This window comes from Selaginella moellendorffii, unplaced genomic scaffold, assembly GCF_000143415.4.
Source record: "Selaginella moellendorffii unplaced genomic scaffold, v1.0 SELMOscaffold_113, whole genome shotgun sequence".
Lineage (NCBI taxonomy): Eukaryota > Viridiplantae > Streptophyta > Lycopodiopsida > Selaginellales > Selaginellaceae > Selaginella > Selaginella moellendorffii.
The window spans coordinates 315,164-329,068 of record NW_003314374.1 but is presented as its reverse complement, the minus strand read 5'-3'; the positions used below and the strand labels follow the sequence as shown (position 1 = coordinate 329,068).

The 13,905-nt window shown below is 46.7% G+C and overlaps 2 protein-coding genes and 1 pseudogene across 2 annotated transcripts; 1 reads left to right on the top strand and 2 right to left on the bottom strand.

Annotated features, from left to right (window-relative positions):
- Positions 1–131: 131 nt before the first annotated feature.
- On the bottom strand, positions 132–1,242 carry LOC112342624. Its single transcript, XM_024664710.1, has 5 exons — positions 982–1,242; positions 718–914; positions 571–663; positions 361–518; positions 132–297 (listed from the first exon to the last, which is right to left on the bottom strand). The coding sequence occupies exons 2-5, from the start codon at positions 793–795 to the stop codon at positions 132–134; spliced, it is 495 nt and encodes a 164-aa protein (XP_024520478.1). The 5' UTR covers positions 796–914; positions 982–1,242.
- On the bottom strand, positions 978–4,750 carry LOC9660554 (annotated as a pseudogene).
- Positions 4,751–5,524: 774 nt separating this feature from the next.
- Positions 5,525–6,679, top strand: LOC9659991. The gene is made up of 5 exons (XM_024664709.1): positions 5,525–5,708; positions 5,772–5,914; positions 5,970–6,061; positions 6,117–6,470; positions 6,524–6,679. Exons 1-5 carry the CDS (start codon positions 5,701–5,703, stop codon positions 6,677–6,679), a joined length of 753 nt encoding a protein of 250 aa, XP_024520477.1. The 5' UTR covers positions 5,525–5,700.
- Positions 6,680–13,905: the final 7,226 nt, after the last annotated feature.

Below are 13,905 nucleotides of genomic sequence, written 5' to 3'. Positions count from 1 at the left end.
TCAAGATGATATATTCAATAAGCACCGAACTCTTGAAGAAAAATTAACAACCAGGAATATAAGTTGATTACCAATCGCCACCCACCACACTAAACTTCAATGAAGAATATAGGTTACCTTTAACTCTAGAATTAGGGCTGATTCAAGACTAACCGTTTAAAACAATTTGCCTTTAAATTCATTTTCCCAATCATACTTCCACTCTTTGGGCTTGCGGCTTGCGGCCGGACAATTTCATGATTGGACGCAGTTGCGGCGAGATGAGAGATTCCATCTCTACCAAACGAATTCACACACCTTCGCCCGAAACAGGAGGAGTTTTTAGTTTCGATTTCCAGCGAGAGAACGAGGAACACTAACCTTGAGTAGTACTCACTGCATTGGACGTAAAGGGCCGGACTGTTCTTCCGCGCTTCTGGGAGTTCCCTGTGCTCTTGCGGTCCTAGATTTGTATTCATCGCAGCTGTGCTCTCGATGCACGCACCGTCGAATCGCATGTTGCCTTCTTCGAGATTTGCCTGACAAGTAATAGGAAAGTTTTAGAATAAAGGAAAGTTTGCACTAGCCCACCTGTTTGCCTCTCGACACAAAGCTTGTCGCCCTTTGGAACACGCTCGATCCAGCCCGACGTAAGAAACCATTGGGAGGTGGTTTTGATGCGTTCTGCAAGAAAGGCCTTTAGGAAAACTAGTTCAGAAAATAGAGTTCGATATGAACCTCATCGGTCCGTCGACTTAGATCAGGCTCGGAGATGCTGCAAGCAGGAACTTTGCTGGCGTTCGTTTGATCTTCCATGGTATGGATGTGGACGAATTGTGCCTTGCTATTTTCGGGGTGGGAATAGAGCTCATTACATAGCCGAATGTATTCGAGAGAATGCGCCCGGTAAATTGGGTGTATGTTCTCTTTCCATCCTACACACGACGTTTTAGACAGAGTTTAGCTGGCATCGAGTATACCTGTAAGATAAGCATGACTTACGTGAGTTTTCCTGCTTTTGCTCCTAACTTACGCACTACCTCAAACATCCGCTGTGATTGGAATACTGTGAATCGACGAAGCTGTGATGCACGTATCCGGATTGCGGAGCTACAGCATACATCCTGCTCGATCCAGCAACTCACATTCTTTCGGAACGCCGCATTTCCGCATCCAGCACCAAGATCCGAGCTAGCCGGGAGGAAACAAGGCGACGCAGCGCAAATGCGCGTCCGCCGAGCCAACAAATCGAAGAACCCTAGACGATCGCCAGCTAGCTTGACGGAATAAACCCTGCCGCCAGGTGGTACATTCTGCTAGCCGCGACGGACGCACAGCTGGCTTCCATGTGAGCGCCAGCTGTGCGGCGCGGTGCGGCGCCTCTGGAGCAGGCGGGAAGCATGGAACCGGAGAAAGCTTTCGGAACCTCTAGTAGGCACGATTTTGGTGCTGGATCCCTCCGCCGTAAAGAAAATCCGTTTCACAAACAAGGAGTGCGTTGTCAACTTGTCATGGGCGAAATCGTGCAGGGCGCCCGAGTGGTGTACGAATAATAATCGGTAAGCTTGATACATTTCACTCCGGAGCTGACAAAGTTTCGCCTCTCATATCCGCCAGGGGACGATCTTGTCTCTCACCTCTGCATAGCTCCCTTGATCTCTCGGCGTAAATCGATCCAACTCGTTAAACCAGAGGCAAGGAAAGTGATTCGTGACCGGCGTGTGCTTCCGGATGATCACACAGTTTTCAGGAACGTCACTCACCAGGCGGAGCGGCTGTACGGGACGAGACTATCGTGGTTCTCCTCTAATGATCGCGTCAAGTTCATGGCCATCTTGTCAATTTCTTCAAAATCTGAATGCATTAGTTGCACCTTCCCGTCGATCCAGATCGAGAACTTTGGAACGAGCCTGTCACGATTGACCTGGTAAGCGTCGGAGCATACATGGAGATCCTCCACCCTCCCATGTCCTCGTCTTCCTCGCAATCGATCGCTTTCAAGGTTGGCTTATTGCGAAGCAAACGATCTTGTCGTAGTTGCTACCACAATGATTCCTTTGAGATCAAAGAAGCCCTCAAAGTTCCGTGTGGATTCACCATGCCCAGGAAGAAAGGCTCCAGATTCGAGACCGGGATAAGTACCACCAAGAATGCAGAAGCTGGGGTCAAAGGTCATGGAGTTGTCTCTGAAGAATGCGAAGGAAATATGATACCAGTTCGTTGCAATAGTTCTTTGATAAAGGATAAACATCCACTTTCAAGCACGCAATCCTAAATCTAGAGGAAAGATTATGGTAGCTAAACACAGGAAATTACAGTGAGGTGTTGGTCAACTAGATTTTCTCACTCATGAATGATTATTTTTCTATACCAGTCATTTAATCTATATTCATAGTGTTGAGTGTGGAGAATCTGGAGGCTTGGACGAGCCCTCTTCTTTTGATTTCACTGGAGAAGCAGCTATTCCTCTTTCATTCAGCAGGCTTCTGAAAAATTCAAGCCTAGGAGCAGCATTTTTGGGACCCAAACCTGTGACATTAGATGGGCTCCAAAGCCTCTCTGGCCAAAATATAAATCGTTAGCCAAGAAAAATATATCAAGCAAATAGAGTGAAGCTAGCTTGCCTGCTGCCGCTGCTGCCCTTGGCCATATTCTTTGTTGGATATTGGCTGCATCAACTTTCTCACCCCACATACAAACCTCACCTCCAATAATCAACTGCTGTTCTTTGTGGCTGGCAATGTTATCATATGGTTCCTTTGAATAAAACTCCTCCCATGGTATATCAATGTGATGCAGGTACCATGAAAATTGCTCGCTAACTATACTCTTGAGGCCCGAGCTGACAGTGTTGGGAGGAATTTGAGTGCCCCACCTGAATAGCCATTTGAACAATCTGAGTTAGAGAGACAACCCCTTTTGATAAGCTACCAGTTGTGAACAATCGTTTTCCTTGACAAACTTGGTCCAAATTTTTCAAATGGTTCTTGCCTAGAGAGAGCAAAAATTAATGGAATCGGACATGGCTAATCTCCTTACCAGTTGACAGGAACGTATCCATGTTTCAAGGCCAGTCTTTGCACTTGAAGCACAAAAAACCCATAGCCCTGTGAAGGTGTTAAATTGTGCTTTCTCAGCCTGTTTCAGACAGTTGGATGTTTCGTAAAACCGAATCTAACGTACCAGTCTTTTACAGGTTCTGTGAATTCCCAGCACCCTGTTTAGCAGAAAATAAGCTGACAATCACCAAGAAAATTTGCTGCTTACTAGTGTTAACTTCGTCTCCTCCTATATGAAGGAGCTCGAATGGAAACACCTTTGAGAGATCTAGGCAGCATAGAGTTGACACAAGGATTTTGATTCAATATAAAACATGTTCATACCGGAAAAGATGCCATCTATCACCTCAAAAGTGAAATTCTTACTGATGTCCAGAGGTGTTTTGCAGTTTTCAGAGGGCCATAGCTCAGGATATCCAACTCCCTACACGCAAGTAAATCTATTAATTTACAATGAAGGCAGAAGAAGTTTACCATGAGCGAGCGTGGCCTGGGATATCAATCTCTGGCATGACATGTATCCCTCGCAATCGAGCATACCTGTATAAGAATAAAAGCATGGACATTTGTACTCTCTTTGAAAGGATAGCTTACTTGACTATAGCTTTTGCATCATCGAGGTTGTAGCGCTGAGAGATAGAGTAGGAGCCTTTCCAAAGCTCTGGAAACGATGGAATCTCCAAAGGGAAGGACTCCTCGTCCACAACATGCCAGTGCAAGACATTCTGGAGGCAAAGAAGTTAGAAAGGGGCTCGGCTCATATATAAGGGATAGAGAAATTGGAAGTCACAAGCTTCGCGTAGGCCATGGAGTCGATCACATTCTCTATCGTCTTTAATGGCAAGTAGTGTCGAGCAGTATCTGGTAAGCGAGTGAAAAATAATTAGAGGCCGTTGTCTGTTCTAAAGAAAAAAGTTCTCACCAATCAAAAGGCCTCGATATGAAAATCTAGGCTCGTCAAAAATGTTCCATGGGCAGCCTTGCAAAAGCACAGCTCTTTCGACAGCATTGTAAGTGCAAATTTGGCTAAAAGTCTATAAAAAATGCAAATTGTTTAGCCTTTTGTTTTCAAGCCTACTGGGCCCCATAGACAGTTCTTGCCTTGGATGAGCATAGAAAGGAGGTGAACCAGCGCTCAACTTTAAAGATTTTGCTTACCTGGAGCAATACTACCCTTGAATTTGAAGGGTCGGGGACTTGGAGGCGATACGATTCATCTACACCGCTGCCAAAATACAGAAAGAGAACCTAGAAAAATAAGTTATAATTTTTGTCTCTCTCACGCTTTGGTTGAACGACTTGAGCTCGATACGAAGTTCGTCCAAAACAAAATCTGGTGGATTCTTTTTCGCTGGAATCCTTAGCTTTCTCTGCTTGAGAATCAATACCGTGTAGCGATCAATCCCTGCTTGCAAGACTTTTAAAGTTCTGGGAGGAGTTATGGCAAACTTTGTGGACAGTCTCATGGAAATCGATCCCTTGGAGACGTTTTTGGGGGCTGGCCATATGAAAACTCCTGTGCTGTTGTGATCATCCCAGTGCACCAAAGACCTTGAAGGGCCAACATGCCAGAAAGAATAAACACTACTCTTACTCCACAAAATGTTAGCGATTATTATAACAAGAGCGATAACCCCAATCACAAAAATTTTCCTCAGTCCATTGCTCCCAAACATAGTTTTGGAGTAAGCTCGACTGACATTCAAACTCATCTTAAGCTTTCTAGTCTGTAGGAGATCGGACGGCCCTTATCTAGAAAGCAATTTTGGACTTGTACAGACTGTAAAATGAGTATTTTACGTTACATGTGGCACGCATATTCTTCTTTACTGTTGTTTTGTTGCTAGAAGAACGAGAAATCTAGTGTTCAGCACGTTCGTGAATTTACTTCCACAAAATATCTCCATCATGGTCGCATTAGTCAACTGTACTATAGGATCATGATCTCTATTAGGTGCTCGTCTAATTTCTCAAAAGGATGAAAGGAAATCTCCAGTGTCCAAAGGATTCCCTGAAATGGCTCCTGTTTTGGATCTTGTCCTTGAACTTGGTTGTTTTGATTAGTTTCAGAATGAACTGGAGATCAATTAATTCCTCGACCTCGGCTGCGTCGAGCAGAGTAAAACTCCTGGTCGATCTGTGGAGCAGCGATCTGCAGTCGAGAGTGAGCGGTGCAACTCCTCCCGAGGTGACGATCAATGCACCGCACATCCAGGATTGCAAGCGATGCAGCGAGGAGACTGCAGAGTTTGATCGCAGGAAGGAGGGATTTTACCAGAAAGAGGAGCTTGACATGAATCCAGAGACAGGCATCAGCACCGTTCCATGGGTAAGTTCTCTTGTAAGGTTCTTCTCGGATCGGGTAATCTTTCTCGTTTTCTTGGTTTTCTCAGTAGCCTTTTGCTGCTCTTGGACAGGTCATTAGCGGTGATGACGATAATCTCCCGTTAACGCGACGCGTCCAGCGTGATATTTGGTTGCACCAACACCCGAAAAACTGTACCGATGCGAGATTTCTTCTCGCACTTTGGCACCACGACGAGACGCGCGACTCGGTAGGAGTTGGATCCGACATGGTGTCAATGGCCGGAATGCTTGGAGCTACGCTAATACAAGGCCGGGTTTTCATTACCAAGGATTACCACGGTGCCAGGCACAAAGGATGCACAGGTTTCGAAACTCTTTTATCGACTATCTCGGGCTGATGTTTTCAAAGTGTTAAAATAATGCTAGGATCCAACCACGTGCTACTTTGTTCCCGAGGCTTCTGAGGAGTGCATGGAAAGGGCATTGCGGCTTGCTGAGCAAAAACAGGCATGGGACGAGGGAATTATCAAAGAGTTTAGTGGCGATCAATGAAATGGTGAGATTCCAAGGTGAGAGAAAAGAGTTTTTTTTTCATACAGTAACTTAGTATTATTTGGTTTTTAGTTTTTGGGGAGAGCAATGCGACCAACTGTGGGGGTAAAAGACAAGCTCATGACAAATTACCCACAAATCATCGAAGGTGGTGGAGAGCTCAGGCAAGTTTCTCATTCATCAAATGGTAAGCTAATGATCTAGAATTAACGTATACAGGCACTTCGCTATCTCACACGATTTCCAAGTGAGTATCTGTGCAATCTTTTAAACAAAGAACGACATAGAGCCTTTGGGGAAGAAGTTGCAAAACTGGTGCTTAAAACCCTTGGCACTGAATGGCCGCATACAAGAAATGAGAGTAAGCGTAATTCCAGTAATCCCATGGAAGAACATGTGTGGAGTGACTATGGACCTTGGATGCCGCGGCCTCTGTTAAGCATTCATGTGAGACAGGGTGACAAAGCCAGCGAGATGAGAGTAGTCTCTTTTGACGAATACATGAAGCTCGCCAATGTCCTCCGGAAGAAATGCCCACACGTAAGAAATGTGTGGCTTTCCACGGAAATGCAGGTAAGAAAGCCATTGACAAAGATTTGAAATCACAAAGCTTTTGCATGGTTTAGAACGTCGTGGATGAATCCAAGGAGTACAAAGGCTGGAAATTTTATTACAGTGATGTTCCAAGGCAAGTTGGAACGATCAGGATGGTGGAGTATATGGCATTACAAGCAAGCGTTCGACACGGCCTTTATAAACTTGGTCATGGCAGCCGAGTGTGATTTCTTTGTGGGAGTGTTGGGCTCGACTTGGAGCTATATAATTGACGACTTGAGGATGACCAGCGGCAAACTTAAGGCTAGCTTCCTCAGTGTTAACTCTATCAATGGCCTACTTCGAAAATAAAACTTTTTCTCTAACATACAATAGTTCCAAGTGAAAGATATTTTGAAACATTTTAGGTTGGGCATGTCGAGTGAGTGGGGCATGGTTTCTTGCGCATCCCGAGTCCTCGCAGGATTGAGTTTACGTTCTTGTCACAAGGCCGCAGCGTTTGCAGCAACTGTGAGTGAAGATTCACGTATCTTGTACTGCTCAGCTCCTGCTCAGGGCCACAATCAAGTGAGTAATAAGTTCTAGTTTGACAGATTTCCTGTTTTCACGAATATGGATCTGATTTCCAGGAGGGTCATCCGGAGAGCAATGCCAGAGTTCCTGTCATCCTACGCGAGCTGGATCGAGCTCAGCTTACTCCTGTACTATGTTTTGTGCAGATATACAATTTTTTTCACTCTTTGGCTTGAAATATTTTTTTTCCCTATAGAAGTGTGGAAAGGAGATTTCTTGGCTGACGAACTTTATGCCTGCCTCCAAGTAAGATGTTGCCGCAATGCCTATGTCCATGGCTTGGAAAAGATAAGCTTCTTATACTTCTAGTCTAGGGCAATGAAAAAATGTTGATGTGGTGTTGTGTGCAAGATCCCCCATGCGCTGTAAAATTGTTCAAGGCCCACAATACCGTGGAGACAACTTAACACTGCCACCTCCTTTCAAAGACCATTGTGCATTTGACAGCTTAAAGAAAACCTTGTCACTAACTTTGTACTCTTGATGATGATGATGCTCATTAGCTAATCTTTTGTTTCGATCTTGAGCTTGTTGTTAGACACAAAATCCCTAGGCCCCAAAGTGGAGCTGAAAGGGTGCCACGTGGTAGTGGCCGAAGTGAAAGCCAAACAAGCGTAACCTGTTTGGACTAAAAACTTCGACTTGAAAGGTCGAGAGCGGGAGTGGAACTCCCAACGACGTGCTTGAGGAACAAGCACGAAGCAAGCAATAAGTGAGTCTCTAGAAAAGGTAGTGGCCGAAGCGAAGCCAAACAAGCATAACTTATTTGGACTAAAAGCTCCAACTTGAAAGATCGAGAGTGGGAGTGGAACTCCCAACGACGTGCTTGAAGAACAAGCACGAAACAAGCAATAAGTGAGTCTCTAGAAAAGGGACACAAGAGGACCAACACATGACATATGGAAGAGTCCGAGATGGACCCGAGATGGACCCGAGATGGAGTCTGAGATGGAGTCCAAGATGGACCCGAGATAGAGTCTAAGATGGACCCGAGATGGAGTCTAAGATGGACCCGAGATGGAGTTCGAGATGGACCCGAGATGGACCTGAGATGGAGTCCAAGATGGAGTCTGAGATGGAGTCCAAGATGGACCCAAGATGGAGTCCGAGATGGACTCGAGATGGACCCGAGATAGAGTCCGAGATGGACCGAGATGGAGTCTGAGATGGACCTGAGATGGAATCCGAGATGGAATCCGAGAAGGACCCGAGATTGAGTCTGAAGTCGAGATCGAGACCGAGACCGGGACTGAGACCGAGACCGAGACCGAGGCTAAGGTCGAGACCAAGCCCAAGCCCGAGTCCAAGTCCGAGTCCGAGTCTGAGTTCAAGTTCAAGTCTGAGAGGGTGAAAGCCCAAAGCGTTCATCTCCCAAACCCTGGGGGTTTGATGAGCTCCAAAAGTATAGTAGGGGGAGGATTGCAATGGAGCCAGTTTGGTCAGGAAAGGCTAGTTTGGCCCAGGAAGGCTGTACCCAGTGTTGAGTGATGAGCTGCCCACTGGGAAGTCTAAAACTAGAGTGAACACGAACTGACAAGCGGGGTAGCTTGGTGAAGTGTTCAAGAGCCGACTCTAGTTTCCTCGGGAGATCGAATGGTCAATGCTCCCAGTCCAAGTGTGGGTGGCACTACCTACTTAGATACTTGGCGTGGCTCAACGGAACTTCGCTCTAAGCTCATGGTTAGAGCACCCAAAGGCGGGAGGTAGGGAAAGGACCCATAAGGCTCGCGTAAGGCCATGGTGTTCCAAAATGTTACCCCAAAGTCCCAGACTGTGAAAAGGAAGAGGAGCCACCCTCTAGTGTAGAGACCAAGGATGCGGTCAGGTGAGGAGGAAGTCCCAAAGGACCGTGGGACTTAGTGGTCGGGCTTGTGGGCCTTGATCCAGTGGCAGTGTTGGTGAACATGGCCATGGACGGAAAAAGACTTGGTGGGGACCAGAAAAGGGATATTGGGGAAGGTTATTCTTCATGTCTATGGGCATCCTAAGGATGCTAAGGAGTGGATCTGGGATGATCGCTCATGAACGAATGGCCTAGTCTTTGAGAGACGGGACTGTGATAGAGGTGGTGTCAGACCACCGATGTGACCAAGGTGAATGGGCATGGCTTTAGCGTAATGGGCCGATATGTTGGTGGTACCTTGGGGTGTCTGTCATGGGATCGGACATGTGGAGCACTTGGACCAAGTGCAATGGTTGAGTGGCATGGATGCCATTCTTGGGGCTAGCAAGTCCCTAAGTCCAAAATAGGACTTATGGAGGTTGTGAGTGAGACTCTTTCAAGTGGTCGGAGGTGTGGTTAAGTGACTAAAGTAAAATGAAAAATTTAGTTGATTACACCTTGGTATCGGAGCTGTTCCTTAGTCTAACTTTTATTGGTGCTCAAGTATATCACCATTGATGTTGGCATCGGAAAGTCCTAGGAGTGGGCCTAACCTTGAGGAGTAGCATATCAAGAGGACATGGCTTTCCACTCAAGTTCATGTGTGAACTTGGGCACGATGTGGTAGATAGAAAAGGACCAGTAAGGGAACGACTTTGAGATCTTGGGAATAGTATAAAGGTTTCTTCATAAAGTTGAGGATGTGATCCAGATGAGCGTTTGATTTAGTAAATTGGCTAATGTAGTTGTGGTAAACAACTATAGTTGGGATCACGGGAAAGGTGGTCCAAAACAATAAAGGAGTCACAAAATTATCCTCATATAGTTGAGGCTAGTGCTCATGAATTTGAGATCGGAATTAAGGACTTTGAGAGGTCAAATATGGATGAGGACATGAGTCCTTGAAATGGTAGCTGGCGCTACCCTTTATAAATGCTGGAACAAACCCAAGGTGTTGGGGGTGTGCTCAGAGAATGAGTTGATATTCTCATCAAAAGGACAGATAGTCCTAAGGGGCAAAAGTAGCCCACAGAGAACGGAAAATAATCAAGTGTTGGAGTAACACTTGCAAACATGGTTCTTAGGAATAGGACACAAATACATGAAGTTGGATTCAAGTGAGTTGAGACTTCAAAAATAGGACCTCACAGATCATTGGATTAACAAAGTCTAAAAATGCTAGGTGACTCAAGTAGAGTCAAGAAATGGCCCTAAGGGATTGGTAAAAGCATTGGGACTGAAGTGTGTTGTGCCCTACGAAGGATGGGGGGGCTCATAAGATCCAAGTATGAGAACAAGTATGAGAATAGTGGGTATCTCATGGGTGGCAGAATGGGCCATACTAAAGTCGCGGGAAAGGTGTTCCCAGAAGAGAACAACTTTGACACAAAATTGTGTATAAACTTTATAGTGCAGTGCCAATGGACAGTTAGCATAAGAAAGAACTGCATTGGTCTTGGCAAGGACCTAGACACAAGAAAGAAGTGTTTTAAGGTAGACTCTTGGAGTTGATGGTGCAAAGACACTGAATGTGTTAAGGCGTGATGCCTTAAGATGAAATTGGCGAGTTTATGAGAACTCCTTCCAAAGGAATTCTAATGGAAATGGGAATGGCATAGCCTAAGTTGGAAGGCATTGTAAGCGACTAATTTTTCCATTCTACTTTAGTCACTTAACCACACCTCCGACCACTTGGAGGAGTCTCATTCACAACCTCCATAAGTCCCATTTAGGACTTGGGGCTTTCTAGCCCCGAGAATGGCATCCATGCCACTCAACCTTTGCACTTGGTCCAAGTGCTCCACGTGTCCGATCCCATGACCGACACCCAAAGGTACCACTGACATCTCGGCCCGTTACACTAAGGCCATGCCCATTCACCTTTGCTGCGCTAGTGGTCCAATACCACTTGCATCACCATCCCGTCTCTCCAAGACTGGGCCATCTGTCCATGAGGGGTCATCCTAGATCCACTCCTTAGCATCCTTAGGATGCCCACAGACCTGGGGAATCGCCTTCCCCAAAGTCCCTTTGTTAGTTCCTACCAAGTCCCTTTCTGCCCCTGGCCATGTTTGCCAACACTGCCACTGGATCGAGGCCCACAGGCCCGACCACTAAGTCCCACGATCCTCTGGGACTTCCTCACCACACGACTGTGTCCTTGGTCACTACCCCAGAGGAATGCTCCTCTTCCTTTCCACAGTCTGGGCCTTTGGGACGACATTTCGGAACACCGTGGCCTTACGTGAGCCACTTGGGTACTCTCCCCACCTATCGCCTTTAGGTGCTCTAGCCATGGGCTTAGAGCAAGGTTCCGTTGAGCCACGCCTGGTATCCAAGTAGGTAGTGCCACCCACACTTGGACTAGGAGCATCGGCCAGTCGATCTCCCGGGGGAACTAGAGCCGGCTCTTGAACACTTCACCAAGCTACCCCACTTGTCGGTCCGTATTCACTCTAGTCTTGGACTTCCCAGTGGTCAGTTCATCACCCAACACTGGGTCTGGCCTTCCTGGGCCAAACTGGCCTTTCCTGGCCAAATTGGCTCCATTGCAGTCCTCCCCCTTACTATACTTTTGGAGCTCACCAAACCCCCCAGGGTCTGGGAGACGAACGCTTTGGGCTTTCACCCTCTCAGACTCGAACTCGGACTCGGACTCGGACTCGGACTCGGACTCGGACTCGGGTTCGGGCTCGGTCTCAGCCTTGGCCTCGGTCTCAGTCTCGGTCTCGGTCTCGGTCTCGGTCTCGGTCTCGGTCCCGGTCTCGGTCTCGACCTCGGACTCCATCTCGGGTCCTTCTTGGACTCCATCTCGGACTCCATCTTGGACTCCGTCTCGGTCCATCTCGGACTCCATCTCGAACTCCGTCTCGGTCCATCTCGGACTCCATCTCGGGTCCATCTCGGACTCTGTCTCGGTCCACCTCGGACTCCATCTTGGACTCCATCTCGGAGTCCATCTCGGGTCCATCTCGGACTCCATCTCGGACTCCATCTCGGGTCCATCTCGGACTCCGTCTCGGTCCACCTCGGACTCCATTTTGGGTCCATCTCGGACTCCATATCGGACTCCATCTCAAACTCCACTTCGGGTCCATCTCGGACTCCATATCGGACTCCATCTCGGACTCCACTTCGGACTCCATATCAGACTCCAACTAGGGTCCGCCTCGGACTCCATCTCGGACACTTCCACGTGTCATGTGTTGGTCCTTTTTGGGTCCCTTTTTGGAGCCTTGCTTATTGCTCGTTTCGTGCTCGCTCCTTGAGCACTTTGTTGGGAGTTCCACTCCCGCTCTCGACCTTTCAAGTCGGAGCTTTTAGCCCAAACGTGTTATGCTCGTTTGGCTTTCACTTCGGCCACTACCACGTGGCACCCTTTCCAGCTCCACTTTGGGGCCTAGGGATTTTGTGTCTCACAGGCATGCGGTTAGAGTGTGGTGACCCAAATAATGATGGAGGTGTGGAAGCACCAGCAATGAGTTGTAGGATTTGACAAGTATGAGGCAACTAAGCAAAAGGTGTAAAATAATTAGTTAAACTGATAGAAGGTAACTACCTAAGACTTCTTATTGGGATAAGGAAGTTAAATATACCCTTATGGGGGAGAAGCTGCTTATGTTACAATATAGTAAGTCAATGTCATAAAAGAAATGCTCATTGCCAAAGAAGACCATCATTGGGACACTCAAACACTCTAAAACACCAAAAAGTGGTGTTTGGTGTTGCGAGGGCATTAGATAAGGCCCAAAGGACTAAATCCTTAGCGAATGATGGATATAAGGTGTTATCCAAACGTCCAAAGTTGTGGAGACAAGAGGAATCCGTCTGCCCAATTTGGACAAAGCCAAAAATGGGATTTTGGCAAGGCTAATGATGGGCATATAGAAGCTCATAAGTAGCAACGTTAATCCCGGTGTATGGGATTATAAGGTGAGCATACCCAGATTGAAAAACCACTCCCTAAGGTATCAAGTATGTTCATCCCTATGAATACTTGCTAAGGCATGGTAGAATGTGCAAAGTTATCCTCCTAGTCTGGAGGAGAATAACCAAAAGAAACATATGAGGCCAAAAAACAAGTAATATTAGGATGGAACTGAACCATAGAAATCGAAAGGCATAACCACGGTGGTTATATAAGTTGGGAGTGGAGAATCAAAAAGGTGCTCGAGGATGTTATTACTAGCAGCCACAGTGCCTTGGAGAGTCTAAAATGTGGAATTATCCATATTAGACCATATGGTGAGTAGGGAGTTTGCAAAGGAGAAGCCTTAGCAAGCTAAGGAATAGAGTTCCTTAAAGGTTCCTGAAGACAATTCTAGGTAAATAAGTACCTAAAAAGCTAGTGTAAATGGTTTTTAAAGCGTGTGAAATCAGAGTGGCGCAACAGAAACGTGGTCTTGAAGCTGGCTATGAGGCAAAGCTATCAAGGTTGGGGAAGTAGTTCCCGAGTATTCAAAGAGAGGGTTTTGAACGAAAGTCAATGGTTAAGGACTTTCACGCTTATGCATGAACCATATTACGGTGGCTAAATGACTTGCTAAGCGAGATTAGCAAGTCAGGGGACTAGTTGAAGGTGCTAACTTCAAAAGGGGTGGCCCATGGGGCCGAGCATAGAGGAGTCCATGCATGATCACAGACTTGTCAAGCGAGAGGACTTGGCAGGGCGGAGGAACTAGGTTCCTAAGTTGTGATCTGTAGCGCGCTTTAAGTACATGTTGGTGCACCGGCGTGAAGAGTCATGCTAGGTGTCTTAGATGATGCCATCCGTAAATGCATATATGGACATTGAGTTTGAGTCCCGACCCTCTAGTGCTTGGGTTCGAGTCCCAAACCACTAGAGCGTGGTGATGGTTTGGAATATGAGAACACTCATTTTTCGGTGGTCATGGACTCTCAGTGAGGAGACTGGTTTGGGCACACTGCCAAGCGAGGGATGCCTTGAAGTCGTGATGCACGGTTAGATTACTTAGTGTGGCTCGGCATATCTAACTT

Coding starts and splice junctions, on each gene's coding strand:
- LOC112342624 (XM_024664710.1), bottom strand. CDS start 795: ATGGAAGATCAAACGAACGCCAGCAAAGTTCCTGCTTGCAGCATCTCC. Junction 519..570: donor TTGTGTCGAGAGGCAAACAG/GTGGGCTAGTGC, acceptor ATTACTTGTCAG/GCAAATCTCGAAGAAGGCAA. Junction 298..360: donor TGCAGTGAGTACTACTCAAG/GTTAGTGTTCCT, acceptor TTTCGGGCGAAG/GTGTGTGAATTCGTTTGGTA.
- LOC9659991 (XM_024664709.1), top strand. Junction 6,062..6,116: donor GAAGGTGGTGGAGAGCTCAG/GCAAGTTTCTCA, acceptor TAACGTATACAG/GCACTTCGCTATCTCACACG. Junction 6,471..6,523: donor GGCTTTCCACGGAAATGCAG/GTAAGAAAGCCA, acceptor TGCATGGTTTAG/AACGTCGTGGATGAATCCAA.